The 16,594-nt window shown below is 42.9% G+C and overlaps 1 protein-coding gene across 4 annotated transcripts in view; it reads left to right on the top strand.

Annotated features, from left to right (window-relative positions):
• Positions 1–789: 789 nt before the first annotated feature.
• MFN1 (mitofusin 1) overlaps positions 790–16,594 on the top strand; it is a 33,456-nt gene continuing 17,651 nt past the window's right edge. The window contains exons 1-7 of one of the 4 annotated variants that reach the window (XM_072618419.1): positions 985–1,093; positions 1,972–2,140; positions 5,902–6,022; positions 8,953–9,088; positions 13,352–13,514; positions 14,730–14,854; positions 16,034–16,142. In XM_072618419.1, the coding sequence (XP_072474520.1) occupies positions 5,908–6,022; positions 8,953–9,088; positions 13,352–13,514; positions 14,730–14,854; positions 16,034–16,142 (648 nt within the window). In that variant the 5' untranslated portion in view covers positions 985–1,093; positions 1,972–2,140; positions 5,902–5,907. Of the gene's footprint in view, positions 1,094–1,327; positions 1,738–1,971; positions 2,141–5,901; positions 6,023–8,952; positions 9,089–13,351; positions 13,515–14,729; positions 14,855–16,033; positions 16,143–16,594 lie in introns of those variants that run through there. The other 3 variants (XM_072618420.1, XM_072618418.1, XM_072618421.1) reach the window with 3 other exon arrangements.

Here is a 16,594-nt window from a genome sequence, read left to right as displayed (position 1 = left end):
TTTGGGTGTTTCAAAATTAGGCAATCACATGGCACGAGCTCTTCCGAGGACATTCCCTGCGCAAGGTCCTTTCTAGGGGCTGACTTTTCCAAGTGGGAAGCCAGTTAAGTGCCTTTCCTTAGCTAGGAGGGACGACGCTGGAAATGCAAGTATTCCTGGAAAGGGGAGCGGTGCGGAACGCGTTCGTTAGGCCGGTAATCGGGCCTTAACATCGGCCCGGAGTCCTGGGGGCGGCGGCCGCGCTCACCTCGGCTCGCCTCCCCTCAGGCCTCGGCCCGCCGCCCCCTCCCCTCGGGGGCTGCCCTGGTCCCCTCCTCCCTCCCCCTCCCCCACCACAAGTGGCAGACGGGCTGGGACGGTTCCCAAGAGCACAGATTGAGGCCTGGAAGGGACCCAACAGGTCCAACCCCTTCCTGTTACAGAGGACGAAGCCCGGAGGTCAAGCGAACTGCTCAAGGTCAGCATCCGGCCCGGGGGCTCCAAGGTCGGCCCCCATCCTGGGCGCTCCCTTAACTGGAAGGGCTGCGCCGTGCAAGAGGCCTCAGGCTAGTTCAAGGGAAAGTGAAGCCCCGAGAAACTTTCTAGTGCTTCCGTAGTAGTGAGTTCCCCAGCTGGAAAGCCACGGGTAGCTAGAAGCGGGAAAGAGATATCTCTTTGGGAGGACCGCCGAGATCCCCCCCCTGACTCCGCCCCCTGAGTCGTCCCGTGACTCACTCCCAGCGTTCGCTGGCTCCGGCCACGGACTAAGAGGGAACATGACGTCAGGTCCCGCCCCCCACAGTCAGGGTCACTTGGCAGGGAGTCCCGAGGAGACGCTGCCCTTTTTCCGCCCTCAGCAAATATGGCGCCCAAAAGGCCGCGCACTTCCGCCGCTAGGACCACCTAGAGCCCGGACTCGGGCGGTGGGGCCGGAAGCCGCTCTGCCCCTTCCGGTCTTCGCCCCGCCCTTCCCCGACCTAGGCCGCCTCCTCCGCCCCGCCCCTTAGCCGGGCCTCGACTTTTCCCGGCGCGGGAGGATGAGGCTCGTCGGGACCCGTGGAGCGGCGAAGCTGCGGTTCCCGTGCTACGAATAGGGCCGGGCGAGCCGCCCCAGGTCAGGCCCCACCGCCGTCCCCCGTCTCCGATCCCCGTTTCGACCACGGGCGCTCTGTGACGGGTCTCTTCCCTCCCCCCCCCCCCCCCCGCCGCGGTCCCGTGTGGGAGTGGGTGGAGGGAGGGGCGCCGCTGGCACCTGGCGGGGGGCGGGGCGGGCGCCTCGGGAGGGCCGTTGGGGCCTGGGTCAGTCGGGCCCCCCCCCCTCCCAGGCCCGGCCTCCCCTGGGCTCGGCTAGCTCGATGAGCCCCTCCCGGGGGCGTGGTGGCAGAGTGGTCGGACCTCAGAGCGAGCCGCGAGAGGCTCCCGAGGCCCGGGCCCGAGTTCTGGTCACGGTTCTGTTTCTGGTCCTGGGCCCAGTCCCGGAGGCCCGGGGAGTCGAAGGGGCTTGGCCCAGCTCCCAGAGGTACCGGGTGGGTTCAGTTTGCACGGATGCCGAGCTTGGCGAAGCCTTGGCACGCGGTTAAGTGACTTGTCCAGGGTCTTGCGGCGAGGCGGGGTCCGAGGTGGGCTTCCTAGTCCAGGCCCTGTGCTCCGCCCCTGAGCCCCCTGCGTGCTGCCTGAGGGCCCTTTCCATGTTGTCTGGTTTGCCCAGGGTGGGCTGTGATTAACCTCATTTTACTGCTGAGCGAGAGGAGACATTCAGTAAGTCCCCGAGCTAGGCCGGGGTGGGGGGGGCAGGCTTTTAAGTGACTTCTCTGACTTGGGCTCCACTTCCCAAATGTTGGCTGCTTAATTGATTTGAAACACTTGCCCTGCTGCTTAACCACCCAGTGTTTCCAGGCAAGGCCCTTAACCTGCTTGCCTTGTTTCTGACCTGTTTCTTATCCACCCCTTTAAACTTTCAGCCTCTAAACTTTTGACTAATTGATTTCTTAGATTCCAGTTCTAAATGTGGTTCCAGTTGTAAATCTGGGATGCTGTTCCAGCTCGGAGGATCTGTGCCATCTTTTGCCTTTGTGCACATGTTGTAATCTCTCCTTCCCTGCCTGGGTTCAGCTCTTGTGCTCCGGTCTATGGGAAGGAAGCCTTTCTGTGCTCCCATGGGGTTAGTGATTCTCTCTCCTTAAAATAAATGTGAATACGTGTATCTGTTTACATGTTCTCCTCCTCTTTCTCCATTTCCTCAGAAAAGTGTAAGCTTCTTGAGGACGGGATTACTTTTCCCTGTGAATTCCTTGGTTATCCAGGGGATCTTAAAAATGCAGCTTAGTTGGGGAGCTTTGTCCTGTAGTAAGTCTGTCGTCACCCAGTGCAGCGCTGTCTCCTCCAGAACCTCATCTCTTTGTTGAAGGGATTGTGAAGGGACTTCACCTTCTAACTTTATCTGTCTGTGATTCTGCTTTTATTTCTGCCTCTGCTGCCCAGAATTAGACTTGAGTGATAGGGATTTGCCCTTGGTGACTTTTCAGTGGGGAAGAAGCCAAGAGAGTCTTTTTACATTCCTTGAAGCAGTGAATGGACTGACTCTAAACTTCACTACATTTTTTCCCTGACTGTCCTTGTTTTGTTTTGTTTTTTGTAACAAAAGTGAATGTCATTTGCCTTCTTGTGTTGCTTCTAAGGCTCAGGAATAAAGTTGTCCAGGCAGGCCCTGTCCCCTTTCAGAAACTTTGTGAATAAGTTATTGTTTACTAACTTGTTTTCTACCTTATCCAGTGCCCTTTAATGAGTTGAAGTCTCCTGAATTAAAATTAAAATGAATTCTTATCACAAAAGGTTATAGTAGAAAACTTATGAGAGAATTAGAGCCAGCTTGACAAAAATAACTCCCCAGCTTTCTCTAAAACTTCTCTCATTTAAAAATAAATGTAGTCTTTAAAAAAATTACTTTGACAACTTTTCCCCCCATTAGTCCCATTAGGAGAGAAATAATAGCATTGAAAAATGATCACCAGATTCTGTTTAAAAAAAGGCAGAGGACTTTTTGTCTGCCCTAATTACAATTAAATTCTTGTAAATTTTGATATAGATTTCCTGATACCCTGAAAAAAATTGGGAAAATGTTCTCTTGAATCCTCCATAGCTTAAGGAAAAAATAAAATCATGGAGCTGGAAAAGGACCTTAAATATCACCTGGTCTGGTTGGCATCTAGCTAAAATTTCTATGACTGAAAGGTCTCCTTAACCCTATAAACTAAAAATAAAACCCTTTTTCCACATCTTCCCTCTCTTTCTCTTCCCATACCCAGTTGCTTGAGACTCCTCTGTGAGTGTGAAATTTTTGTTGTTTTTACTACTTCACAATATAGACCAACCCTAGAAAACATCAATCAGGTCTGGCCCCATTGGAGCTGAAGAAAGTAACATCTAAAGAGGTAGGGGGGTGGGGAGGCAGGGACTTGCCTGTCCCAATGCAAGCATGGGCAGAGCCGGAATGGCAGACCTGCTCTTCTTCCTCCTACTCTCTATGCCATGGTGTTGTAATTGAAAGAAACTTCATATTTTTCATTCCACTTCTACCCTAGGACCTGCTTTTGTAGAGTACAAAGAGCACTGGCTTTGTAGACAGAAGACCTGTTCAAATCCAGTCACTTACAGATACTTCCTGTGTTACCAGGGACAAGTCATTTCACTTCCCTGCAACCCAGTTTTCTCATTTTTAAAATGAGAGGATTGGACTAGCAGGTCTCTAAGGCTTTATCTAACTCCAAATATTAGGTCCTGTCTAGTCCTGTGTTCTCAAAGGCTAGGACAGTAGATTGAAAGCTTCTACAGTTCCTGCTGTCAAAGGTGGAAAGGTTACAGATGGATTGTAGGTTGGCCACCTTGGTAGAGGCTTGTCACTGGAAGGCCTTGTAACCTAGTCTGCCTAGGGAAGGAGGAGGGAGGACCCACCCACTCACTCTGATGAAATCCCGGGCCTTCGCTTGTATTGAAGTCCAGAAGCAGTAGGCACTGTGGAGCGGAGCACCAGCGTACACCTGGTCTCCTTTGGCCATCAGCTACAGATGAGGTCTACAGACATGTTCCTTCATGTTTGTTATAAATTGAATACTTGAAATTAAACCTTGAACTTTATATTTGACCTCTTCCACTCAGTCAGGAAACACTCATTAAACATCTGTTGTGTGCCAAGTACTGTGTTATGTGCTGGGAATAAAAGAAAGGTAAAAGACAGGCCCAGCTCTCAAGGAACTTACAATCTAATGGGGAGACAACATGCAATTAACTATGTACAAGCCTAGTTCTGTCTGGGATATATTGGACATGATCAACAGAGGGAAGGCACCAAAGTTAAGAGAGATTGGGAAAGGCTTCCTTGTAGGTGGAATTTTAACTGGGACTCAGGTGGCCAGGTAATCCAGGAGATAGAGATGGGGAAGGAGGGAATTCCAAGTAAGAAGGACTGTCAGTGAAAGTCTCCCAAGTCTCTGGATAGTGTGTAATTCTGTTTGCCTTCTTCATCTGTAAAATGAGCTAGAAAAGAAAATTGCAGATTACTCCAAGAAAGCCCACATGGGGTCATGGAGAGTCAGACTTGACTGAAACAACTGGACAGTAAAACTGGAGCAGACTCATGTCAGTGGGTCGCAGAGTATCTGGTAGTTGTAAGAGGGCCAGATTTGTGAAGGGCTTTGAATGTCAAACAGAATTTTATATTTGATCCTGGAGGTGACAGGGAGTGACTGGAGTTTTTTGAATTGGGGAGGGGAAGAAATGATACAATGAGACTACATTTTAGGCAGATGAGTCTGATGGCTGAGTACAGGAGGGGCTGCAGTAAGAGAGACTTGTGGTAGCTGTCACAGCCTTGGCATGATGAGACCTATCATCAGGGTGGTGGCAGTGTCAGGAGAGGGAAGGGGAAGTACCAATATAGTTGACAGGCCTTATCAACAGATTGGATACGGGGGAGGGAGAGAGAGAAGCGATAGAGCATGATGCATAGATTTTGAGCCTGTATATATATGACCTTAACTGGAATAGATAGGAAAGTTTAGAATTTTGGAGGGAAGGATGAGTTTAACTTTGGACATATTGAATTTAAGATGCCTATGAGATATCTAGTTCAGTATGCCCAATAGGCACTTGGAGACCAGAGGCTGTAGGTCAGGAGACAGTGTAGGGATGGACAGATAGACCTGAGATGATAATTGAATCTGTGGAAGTTGGTGAGATCATCAAGGGAAATAGCATAGAGGGAGAGGAAGACCTGGCACAGAAAGGTTCTCCATTACTTCTCACAGACTTTCCTCCATTCCCATCCTCTCCCTCCTCATTTCTGCTTCCTAGCTTCCGTGATGTTCTTCAGGTCGAAGCTAAAATGTTCTCTAAGAAGCCTTTTCTGATTTCCCTGTAATGTTAGTACTACCTTGTGAGACGGCGTCCAGTTTGCCCTGTATATAACTTGTTTCCCACAGTTATTTGCGTGTTGTCTCCCCATTAGACTGTGAGATCCTTGAGAGCAGGGACCATTTTTTGCTTTCTTTATGTCCCCCAATGGTTGGCACAAAGTTTGGCACATTGGAGACATTGGCTGGCCGTACTTTGGAACTCAGCCTCTTGTAACAGAAGCATTTTCTGCCCTGCCCTGCTTTCTCTCTAGATCACCTTTTTATCTGTTATGTAACTCTAGATATCTCATTGATATCTCTAGATGTCTCGTTCATTAGAATGGGAGTTCTTTGAGGTCAGGGACCAGTGCGTTTTTGACTTTGTATCCACCCGGACTAGCCGTGTGGCTGGAACATTTCCACACCAGCAAAAAAAGGATTTTACATGTTTTAATAGCTTTATTAAGCCATACTGAAGTCTTTGTGCTTGCCTTTCCCTTAGCCATCTTGGTAATATTTATCTTTTTCACAGTTAAAAATGGCTGAAACAACCACTTCTCCACTGAAGCACTTTGTGTTGGCTAAAAAGACGATTACTGCCATCTTTGACCAGTTACTGGAGTATGTCACAGAGGGCACAAATTTTGTTGAAGGTTAGTTGTTATAAAGTTACTTATGTAGCACTGTGTTAGAAGTTTTTGTATGAAGGACCCTTGTGTATGTGAATTTTATTTCCAAGCTTCCAGAAAATTTTGTTGTTAGAATATATTTTTTTTACCTACCTAACTTAATGTAAACCTAAATATACAAAATACTTTTGTTTTCCAAGTTTGTATTGTTTTAAGATGTATTTGGAGGAGCGAATGTGTTGTGTTGAAGGCGTTTGAGGATTACATTTTTGAAGCAGAAGAAATTTGGATTTATAGATACATGTCATTGAACCAATTCCGGGCTTCAGTTTCCTTATCTGTGAGAAAAGGAGGATGATGTGGCCTAGGGGTGGGGAACCTGCAGCCTCTAGGTCACATGTTCCCCATTCCTGGTATGATAAAAGGTCCCTTCTAATTGTAATTTTTTAATTTAGAGCTTACAAAGGTTGTGCCTCTTATGATCCTGTTTTGCAGAGGCGCACAAGTGGTGCAAATAGTGGTCACACCACTATTTAATGTTTCTGAATTCTCTAGAAAGGTGTTCCAGATCATAGCAGAAGAAACTGTTTAATAGGTCCCCATTCCTTCAGGGTTTGAATATGAAATTGACATGAAAGTGGAATGTGTAACAGGTTCATTATAGACGGTCTTCTGGCTTGCCTCGGAATCAATAGTGTGTTCTGATTTTTACATGCATATTATACATGGATGTGGAATGGCACAGATGTGTATGTCATTCTAGATATTGCAATGAAAAGAAATCAGAAGTAACACTTTTCTGCAATGAATTACTTTGTATTTTTTGCTTAAGGTAAAAAAGGCAAAATTAGCTTGGTCCCTTTTCAGATATTTCCCAGGTCACTAGTTACTTTGATTCTACCTGGAGCGGGGGGAGAAGAGCTAAAAGAGTTGGTTTTGTTTTAATTGTTCTATTAGAAATTAAGGTCAAGATTGCAAAACGAAATGGCATATGACATATGAGTCCTAATTGTGCATTTTTGATCTCTAAATAATAAAGAACCTTATCACCCCGGCTATTTCTGAGTCTTTGATAGTGCTGGGATTCCTCAAGGAGATTTATTGGATAGAACCCCTACAGTGTCAGGAACCCTCCACAGTAATAGAAGAATCCTAATGATGTTGGCTTTAAAAACCCATTTTTCCAGTTTGGAAAAACTTTGGCTGCTAGCATCTAATGGCTTCTGGTTAAAAAGGTATGTATGAAAAGATCATGAGAAAATGGAGCTGAAAGAATGAAATTGGGAAGATTGGGGGGAAAAAACTGAAGAAAATAGGTGGAAACAGTCATCTACACTAAATCGAAATTCAGCCAGTTTTTACCATTGGACTCTTTATTTATATAGCTGAGAGAAAGATGGTAAGGTCTCTCATGTCTGGAAACTTGTCAATGCCAGGTAAACACTCAGTTGCCCAATATATGTAATGGGAAAAATGAGAACCCATCTTAGGTCATTCAAGCCACTAGGGCCACTAGTAATACAGGTACTGATTTACTAAAGAGCAGATTGCTGTTGACTTAGGCAAAGAGTTACAAACCAAACTCTAAAGGTTTTTGTGAGGCCTTCAGAAATTTGCTTGGAAGACTTTGAAATACACTTGAGCATGACCCATCTGGCCATTAACAAATATATCCCATTCCCTGGACGGACAGATTTCTATAAATAAGAGCTTCAACATACTCTATAAATTTGAGATCTCATTACCTTATAAATGTCTTGTTAATTATATGAGTTAAAGTAAATGTAAGTGCAGGGAAGCTAGGTGGCACCATGGTATGTAGAATGCTGGGCCCAGAGTCAGGAAGACTCATCTTCCTAAGTTCAAGTCTGGTCACAGACACTAGACAAGTCACTTAACCTTGTTTGCCTCAGTTTCCTCATCTCTAAAATGAGCTGGAGAAATGGCAAACCACTCCAGGATGTCTTCCAAGAAAACCCCGAATGGGGTCAAGAAGAGTCACTACATGAGTAAAAACGATGAAATAACAACAAGTATAAGTACAATCCTATTTTTAGGAGCTTATTTTTTTTAAATAAATTTTTATTGATATATTTTTTATCATTGTTTCCCCTAATATTCCTCCTCCTTCCCTTCCCCTCTAACAGTATTTTTTAGAAGAAAAACAAGAAGATGAAATGTTATCATAACTGATCAGTAAAGAGTGTGACAAGATGTGCAGGGTGTCACTCTTAGGCACCTTCTCCCTCTGTAGCAGGGTAGCTTAGGCCTGGGTCTCCCCACAGCTCTTCTCTGGAGCCCTGCTTGTTCTTTACAATTTGACACATTCATTTTTGATTTTGTGGCACATGTGTGTTTCTGTTTACGTTGTTCTTCCTAAATTCTAATGCTTGTGTGTCATTTTCTAGACTTGGCTTATTTCATTCTGCATTTCCAAGCTTCTCTGTGTTCGTTACATTCGCCATTTTGTACAACACAGTAATGTCCCATTACATTCATATATACCATGATTATTGTTTTTTTAGCCATTTGCCAACTCATGGGCATCAATTTTGTTTCCCATTCTTTCCTATCACAAAAAGCTTGGCTATAAACATTTTTATGTATATGGGGCATTTATTTTTATCAAAGACTTCCTTGGGGCATAAACCTTGTAATGGAATCTCTGGATCAAAGAGTATGGATAGATATTTTAGACAATTTGTTTGCCTAATTCCAAATTGCTTTTCAGAATGGTTGTAGTGATTCACAGCTCCACCATCCATGTACTATACTAGTGTGCCTGTCTATACAACCCCTCCAAAATTGCCTGTTTCCATCTTTTTTCATCTTTGCCAATTTCTGGGTTTGGGGCAAGATACTAGGGCTATAATTAGTATGTAAAACCTATTGTATTACTAATCTAGAATGCATTATGTCTTGTTCTGAGTACTAATACTTTCTAAATTTTATAGCAACTTATAAGAATCCAGAACTTGAACGGATAGCCACTGAGGATGATCTGGCAGAAATACAGAGCTATAAAAATAAATTATCAGTGATTGGTGAGGTGCTGTCCCGGAGACACATGAAAGTGGCATTTTTTGGCAGGTAATTAATTATATTTTTCCTATTAAGTGTCATATAGTTTTTAAAATAAACAAGAATTCATTTCCTTTATTGAAATGATCTGTTAAACATTAAGGCAGAAATTGCTTTTAGCTTTGAGATGAAAAGAATTTGAGTCATAATATATGAATTTCATTGTTTTTTTCTTCTGTGTTCACTAAGAAGTACCTGGCACAGTATAGTGCTAGTATTTTCAGGTATTATATTGTTGGGGTGAAAGTATGGGGGTGAGGAGACTCAAAAGGCATCATAACCCAGAGAAGGATGTTGATTAACTTAATCAAGTGTTTGCTGTAACATGGAGGACAATATTCTTGTCTGAGTGCCCCCACTAAAGTACTTTATCCAGAATGCTAATACTTCTCATTCATTAACTATTTTCCCATGTATTAGGTCAGTTCATTCTTAAAACCAAGTCCTTAGACCTATTTTACTGATGAGAACAGTGTAGCTCAGGAAGATGGTTTACCTTGAGTCACATAGCTCGGAAATGATAGGGACAGAATCGGAGGCTGCATATTTTGACCTCTGATCGTTAATTTCTCCACTGTCTCACACTGTACTTAAGAACATGATGCTGAGTACTTGGTATGTTACACACCTAGTAGGCCTGGGCTATTTTACTCACCCAGATCTTTTTCCCTTCTCCAGCCTCTGGTTCCTTCTTCAACTTGCCGTAGACTTTAATTTCTTTCCCTCTACTTTTCAGAGCTCATGATTACCACTCTTTCTCTGTCTTTTTTAAAATTTTTTTAAAGAGGAAGGGATAATACTGTTCCTTGCTAAAGCTAGTCCTCTTCTCTGTGCTCCTGATCCTACCTTTTCTTGCCCCCTGCAGCGGTTCCTTGCCTTCTAACTACGTACGTTCTCAGGTCTTCCCCAGCTCTAAAAATCCTTCCTTGATTCTTCAGTCCTCTCCCAGCTTCCATCCTCTTTCACTTACCCTTCACCACCACACTTTTTAGAAAGCTTGTTCACAGCTAGTCACTAGCCACTCCACTCAATCCATTGTCTTCCACAACTCTGCTGAAACAGTTTTTTCAGGGATCACTAGTAACTTCCTCATCTCCAAATTTAATAGCCCTTTTTAGTAAAGTTTTTTTTTTCATTTCTCCCTGATGTCTTGGTCACATTTATAACTGCTGCCTGCACTCTTCCTTCTAGAAGCTCTCTCTGGGGCTCCTGAGACACTATGCTGTTCTGCTTCTTTCTCTCTCATTTTCTCTTAATGCACACTTCCCTTTGATAATCTCATCTGTTCTTAGAGCTTCAGTTATAATCCAAGTATATATAATTCCCAAAATTTATGTTTTTATTCTTATCCTCTTCCCAAACTCTAGACTGACTTCTCCATTTCCGGATGTCCTGCCTGCTCTGTTTGTCTTAAATCTTGCTCCATCTCATCCCTTGTACTACCATTCTGGCTGTTCAGTTCAGTTCAGCAAACGTTTATCTTTATTTTTTATGCTCTCCTCCTGTCTCTCCTCACATACTTGTATATACTAGAAAAGGCAATTATTGGGGACACAGTGCCCTTTGATCAGCAGGAGGAGGGAATGGAGTACCCTTCGCTCATCCTGTTTCTGGGGTCTAGCTCTGTGCTAAGGCAGGAGGCCAGGAGTAAAGCTCACAACTGCTTGTAGCCAAGTGGGGAACTGGACCCCTCCTCTTGTCCCAGATGTGCACAGGATCCGACCATCCAAAAGTGAAACTACCTTAGCAGTTGTCTGCTTCAGCTTTGTCATTTTGTAGACAGGAGACTGAAGTTCAGAGACAGAAGGCAAAAGCCTACCCTGGGTCACCCAACTGTGTTAGAGCTCATGTACACATGGGTCTCTTGTGGCTTGAAAAACAGTTTGTGGTATCTTAACACCAGGGATATCGCACTCAGATATAAATGACAACCACTTTAGGCTGCATAGTGACTGAATTTTAAAATGTATTGTCTATATTTTGTACTGTTTTAATTTATTTTGTTAAATATGTCCCAATTATATTTTAATCTTGTTTGGGCCACCCGTAGGAGTGTTCTTACCTGGCCAGGAGTTTGTGGGAGTAAAGACATTCAGCAGACATTGAGTGTCTACCATGTGCTGGCCATTGTGCTCTGCAGTTTCAATACAAAGGCAATACAGTCCTTTATCTTTAGGAGTTTATATTCTGTGTTCAGCAAGGAAGGTGACTGATAAGCCAGGAAAGGCAAACTGGAGTCAGCTTGTGAAGGGCTTTGTAATCTTCCAGGTTAAAAGGAATGAGGGCCCAAACTAGGGTGGTGGCCTTGTGAGTGGAGATAAGGAACTGGATGTGAGATCTGTTGTGGAGATTGAACTGACCAGGCTTGTTCACAGATTGGATATGAGCCATGTGAGAGCTGAGGATGCATCTGATGTTAGGAACCTGGATAACTAGCAGCTGAGGCAAATCCACAAGCATTTATTAAGCACCAGGCATTGTGTTAAGTACTGGGGTTACAAAGAAAGGCAGAAGACAGCCCCTGCTCTTAGGGAGTTCACAGTCTAATGGAAGAGACAGCATGCACACCATCATATGCATACAGGTCATAGAGTCAGTTTGAGGTAGTCTCGGTGGGAAGACATTGCTGTTCAGAAGGACTGAGAAAGACTTCATCTAGAAAGTGGACTTTTAGCTGAGACTTGAGTGAAGACAGGAGGCAGAGGGAAGGACAGGCACTCCCAAATATGAGGGACAGCCAGTGAAAAGACAGAGTTAGGAGGTGGAGTGTTTTATGCAGGGAACAGTCGGGAGACCAGTGCCACTGGATGGCAGAGAGTGTGAAGGAAAAGAAGGCACAAGGAAACTGGAAAGCAGGAAGTATCCAGATTATGAAGAGCTTTAAAAGTCAAACAGAGGGTTTTGGTTTTGGATGCATTGAGTAGGGGGTGACATGGTTGGGCTTGAGCTTTAGGAAGATAATTTGACATCTTGAGGGAGTATGGACTAGGGATGTGAGGCTGGCAGACCACCTGGGAGGTCCAGGAGTAAGGGCCTGCAGCACAGTGGTGGAAGTGTTAGGAGAGAAGAGTGCGGATCAGATGCTGTTGTGAAGACTTGGCTGAAGATTGGTTGAGGAGGAGGCAGAAGTGAAAGTGAGGGGGTGATGAGAATGGTGGTACCTCAGCAGGGACAGGAAAATTAGGAAGAAGGGAGGGCTTGAGGGAAAAGAGAAGGAGTTCAGTTATGGGCAGGTGAGTTTAAGATGTCCTGTAAACAGAAATGTGAGCATGGAGGTCAGGATAGATTTGAGAACGATTTGCATAAAGATGATAATTCAAGCCATGGGGGTTGGTGACATCACCAAAGGCACCAATGTATATAGAGACAAGAGAGTGAAAGGAAAGAAAGTCGAGGTACTGATTGGAGACAGAGAGACATAGGGTAATAGCTAGTAGGGGTAGACAGATTCTGTGAAGGCTTTTTTGAAGATGGGTGTCTTGGCAGTATTTTTAGGCATCAGGAAAGTAGTAGATTGTGAGAGATTAAGATTATTGAGAATGTTAGGATGGTAGATGGAACAATCTGCTAAAGAAGACAGGGTGACATGGGATCAAGTGTGTGTGTATAGATAATTTTGCCCTGGCAAGAGGAATGGCTGCCTCTTCACAGGAGATGGTGAAGGCTGAGATAGTGTGTGAAGAAATCTGAGTAATCTGAAATGAGGGAGCTCAAGGTAAATGGCCTCCATTTTTTTCATGAAGTATGTTATGACTCAGGGTTCTCAGCTGAGAATCTTCAGGGCAGGGAGGCATTGGAGACTTTAGGAATGAAAAGGTTTAGAAAAGCTGGGAGAGTGAATCCCTGTATTCCAGTATTGAAGGATTGCCTAACTTCAGAGAGCATCCAGTTGAGAACCTGTACAGATTTGTAGTGGATCCTCTCTACACAGTTTCATGATTTTCTCCCCAGTTCATTAGTCAGAGAACTTTATGAAAGAGGCATAATTTGATGTTCATATTTTAGATTTCATCCCCTTCTCTGCCTGCCCCCCACCCACAAAAAAAACCAAAACCTCATCAAACTTTAATATTTACAAATTTATATTTATAAATTTAGAGGAATAAGAATGAAAGGGGGTATGGGAATCTTACCTCTGAGACCCAGTGGTCATACAGTTTGACATTTTGAGTCCTCAAATCTTCCAGGCCCCAGATATCTTTGAAGAGGAAGATTTTTTAATTTCTACAAGTATTTTTCCGCATCTCATCCTCTTGTGCTGTCTTGCTTCAGGACAAGTAGTGGCAAGAGCTCTGTCATCAATGCCATGTTATGGGACAAGGTTCTTCCCAGTGGCATTGGCCACACAACAAACTGCTTCCTGAGTGTGGAAGGAACGGATGGGGATAAAGCCTATCTGATGACTGAAGGATCCGACGAGAAGAAAAGTGTGAAGGTGGGCATTGATAGCAAAGAACTTGTTGAGAAGTGTTAGCTTTTTCAGCTTTGTTCTGTCTACTTTCTGTATTGCTGATAAGGACTAAGACGTTTTCTGTGGAAATGTTTATCTTTGTAATAATTGATAGCTGATATTTTGAATTCTTAAATTAAGGTTTTCCATTTCAGTGCCAGGAAATCTATACATAAATGCAACAGCACAAATATACCTATTTAATCTCCTTTTTTGTTACTTTTTTCTTTTGGTCCTGACCTTTTATTAGGAAAGGGTATAAGGTTCTCCCATACTGAAGACCAGCGACTCCTCAGGTACTTAGCTTAAGAGAGTTTGGTGCCTGGGCCTCTGAAAAGTGGCCAGTGTTGCCCATGATTTCACAGTTGTCAGGTGTCAGAAGGTAGAATTGAGCCCCTAGTCTTCCTGATGCTAAGGGTGGCCCTCTAAAATACTCCCACATATGACCTAAAGTTATAAAGCTCAGCACTTAATCTCAGGGAGGAAACTTACAGCCAGTTGCTGCCTTACTCATCATTATGGAGGTTTTTTTAAAGATACTGAAAATTCTTCTGAATTGTCAGGATGAAAGCTGGAGGCAGGAAGGCTTCAGGTTAACCTGATGCCAAAATAGCACAGAGTATATGTGGTTTTTACCCACATTATCTATCATTTTATATCTAGATCTAAATATTTTTTTTTCAATTTTAAGCTTTTATTTAATATTTTCCCCCAGTTACATGTAAAAACCGTTTTTAAATTTTTGAGTTCCAAATTCTCACACAATAGTATTCTATTACATTCACATACCACAATTTGTTCAACCATTCCCCAACTGATGGACATCCTCTCAATTTCTAATTCTTTGCAAAAAGACCTACTATAAATATTTTTGTACATGTGGGTCCTTTTCCTGTTTTTATGATCTCTTTGGAATACAGACCTAGAAGTGGTATTGCTGAGTCAAAGGGTATGCACAATTTTAATAGTCCTTTGGGCATAGTTCCAAATTGTGTTCCAGAGTGGTTGGATCAGTTCACAACTCCACCAAACAATGCATTAGTGTTCCAATTTTCCTACATCTCGAACATTTGTAATTTTCCTGTTTTGTCAGTAGCAAAGTCTTCTTGAGATGCAGGAGCAATGACTTTCTGCTATAGCGGAAGGAGTAGCTTGATTTCTGTAGTTCTTAATCTGGAAGCCATCTTGTTTTCTTTTTAGACTGTGAACCAACTGGCCCATGCCCTTCATATGGACAAAGACCTGAAAGCTGGCTGTCTTGTACATGTATTTTGGCCTAAGGCAAAGTGTGCACTATTGAGAGACGACTTGGTTTTAGTAGACAGGTAAGACTGGGTGAAAATGTGTTGTTTTGTTGATTTTTATCAAAGAGTATCATTTAATCTAGTATGGAGAAAAAGCTTATATGGTTAAAAAGTGGAAAGGTTAAAGTGTTGGGGGTTTTTTTGTTTGCTGTTTGTTTCAGGAATGAGCTATCAACCTTGGTTGGTCTAACACTTTTTTAAAAAAAAAAATATTTTTTTTCCCCAATTACATGTAAAGACAATTTTAAAAAATTTCTGAGTTGCAGATTTTCTCCCTTCTCTCAGATCCACTCCTCTTTGCAACAATTTCAAGGAGTTACAAATTCTATCATTCTTGCTTTGGATTTTGTTGAAAATATTACATGACTGCATTTGAATATGACTCATCTTTGTACCATAGGGATATATTCATGTTAGCCAGCACTGGAGTTGTTCTTTGACCCAATTTTTTCTGAATACCTGTAGCTGAAAAATTAATTACATGACTTGTCTAGGTGTCTGTTAATTATTCCCTTTCATGTTTTCTCCATTTTTGCAGAGCCTTTTTAATCCGTACTCTATAGTGTATTTAAAATAGCCTAAATCAATTGATTGTGCCCTTTACACTAGTGTTGAATAATCTTAGCCATAAAAAGAAACCATAAAATTTACTGGGTGCTGCCAAAACCTAGTGTTCCACAATACAACTGTTCATTGTTTATGAACCATAGATACCTCTTAGTGTGTTAGGAATAACTTTTCAAGAAGTAGATTACAGAACTAACTTGGTTAGAACATTGCACCTAAGAGACCCAGATCAGTCACAGCTTTACTTTCTTTGTGTCCATAGTATGCTGCTATTAAATAGAAACCACGTTGAGTTGTCAGCAGTGGAGCCTGATTATAACTAGAACAAACACAATGCAGATTTCAAGTTTTCAACTTACTGTAACCAAGGCAATAAATCTGACTTTTATAGATAAGAAAGAAAGTAATTTAAATCTGAGGCTTTGAGCTGATTGCTACAAACCAGGTCTTTATGGAAATTATTTTGGATGATTTACTGGGACTACAGACTAATTTATTTTAATAAGTTAAACTATTACAACTTAGTATTTATGTCTTCAATTTATAGTATAAAGGTTTTAAAAATTAATTCTTTGACTTTTCACTCAAAAATATATTTTGTTGTATAACCACGTTTTTATTTTACCCCAATAGTCCAGGCACAGATGTCACTACAGAGCTGGATAGCTGGATTGATAAATTTTGCTTGGATGCTGATGTCTTCGTTTTGGTGGCAAATTCAGAGTCAACATTAATGAACACGGTAGGATTTGAGCAAGTTACTGTCTTTTAATGTTGGGAAACATTCTGCTGATGTTAATTTTGAAAAGTGGTAGAATTAGGAAAAAAAACCCCAACAACTTATTTTAGGGAGCTGTGTGGAAGTTAGTAGCTCCCATGTCATGAGGACTTGCCTCTAGGAGGATTTCTAAGGCTTTAGGTATTCATCCCTTGGCCTCTTGTGACCATAGTGACCTGGTGTCACAAAGGAGTTGAGTTTGGTCTTTGGTAGAAAGAGAAAGTGAAGGAATCAGAACAGAAAGTTTGCCTTTGTCTTCAGAGAAGGCTCTCTGACCACATGGGCAATCTGGGACTGGGACTGGCACTGGGACATGGCTGCTTTGCCCAGTTGTTGAGCAGGGTTTGAGGCTAGCGTGTCTTGTCTTTCATTGAGACATAGAAGTGGTGTTGAATTAGATTGGGTTGGTCTTGAGT

This window comes from Notamacropus eugenii, chromosome 6, assembly GCF_028372415.1.
Source record: "Notamacropus eugenii isolate mMacEug1 chromosome 6, mMacEug1.pri_v2, whole genome shotgun sequence".
In the NCBI taxonomy this organism is placed as follows: domain Eukaryota; kingdom Metazoa; phylum Chordata; class Mammalia; order Diprotodontia; family Macropodidae; genus Notamacropus; species Notamacropus eugenii.
The sequence above is the reverse complement of the archived record's forward strand: the minus strand, read 5'-3'. Positions and strand labels throughout refer to the sequence as shown.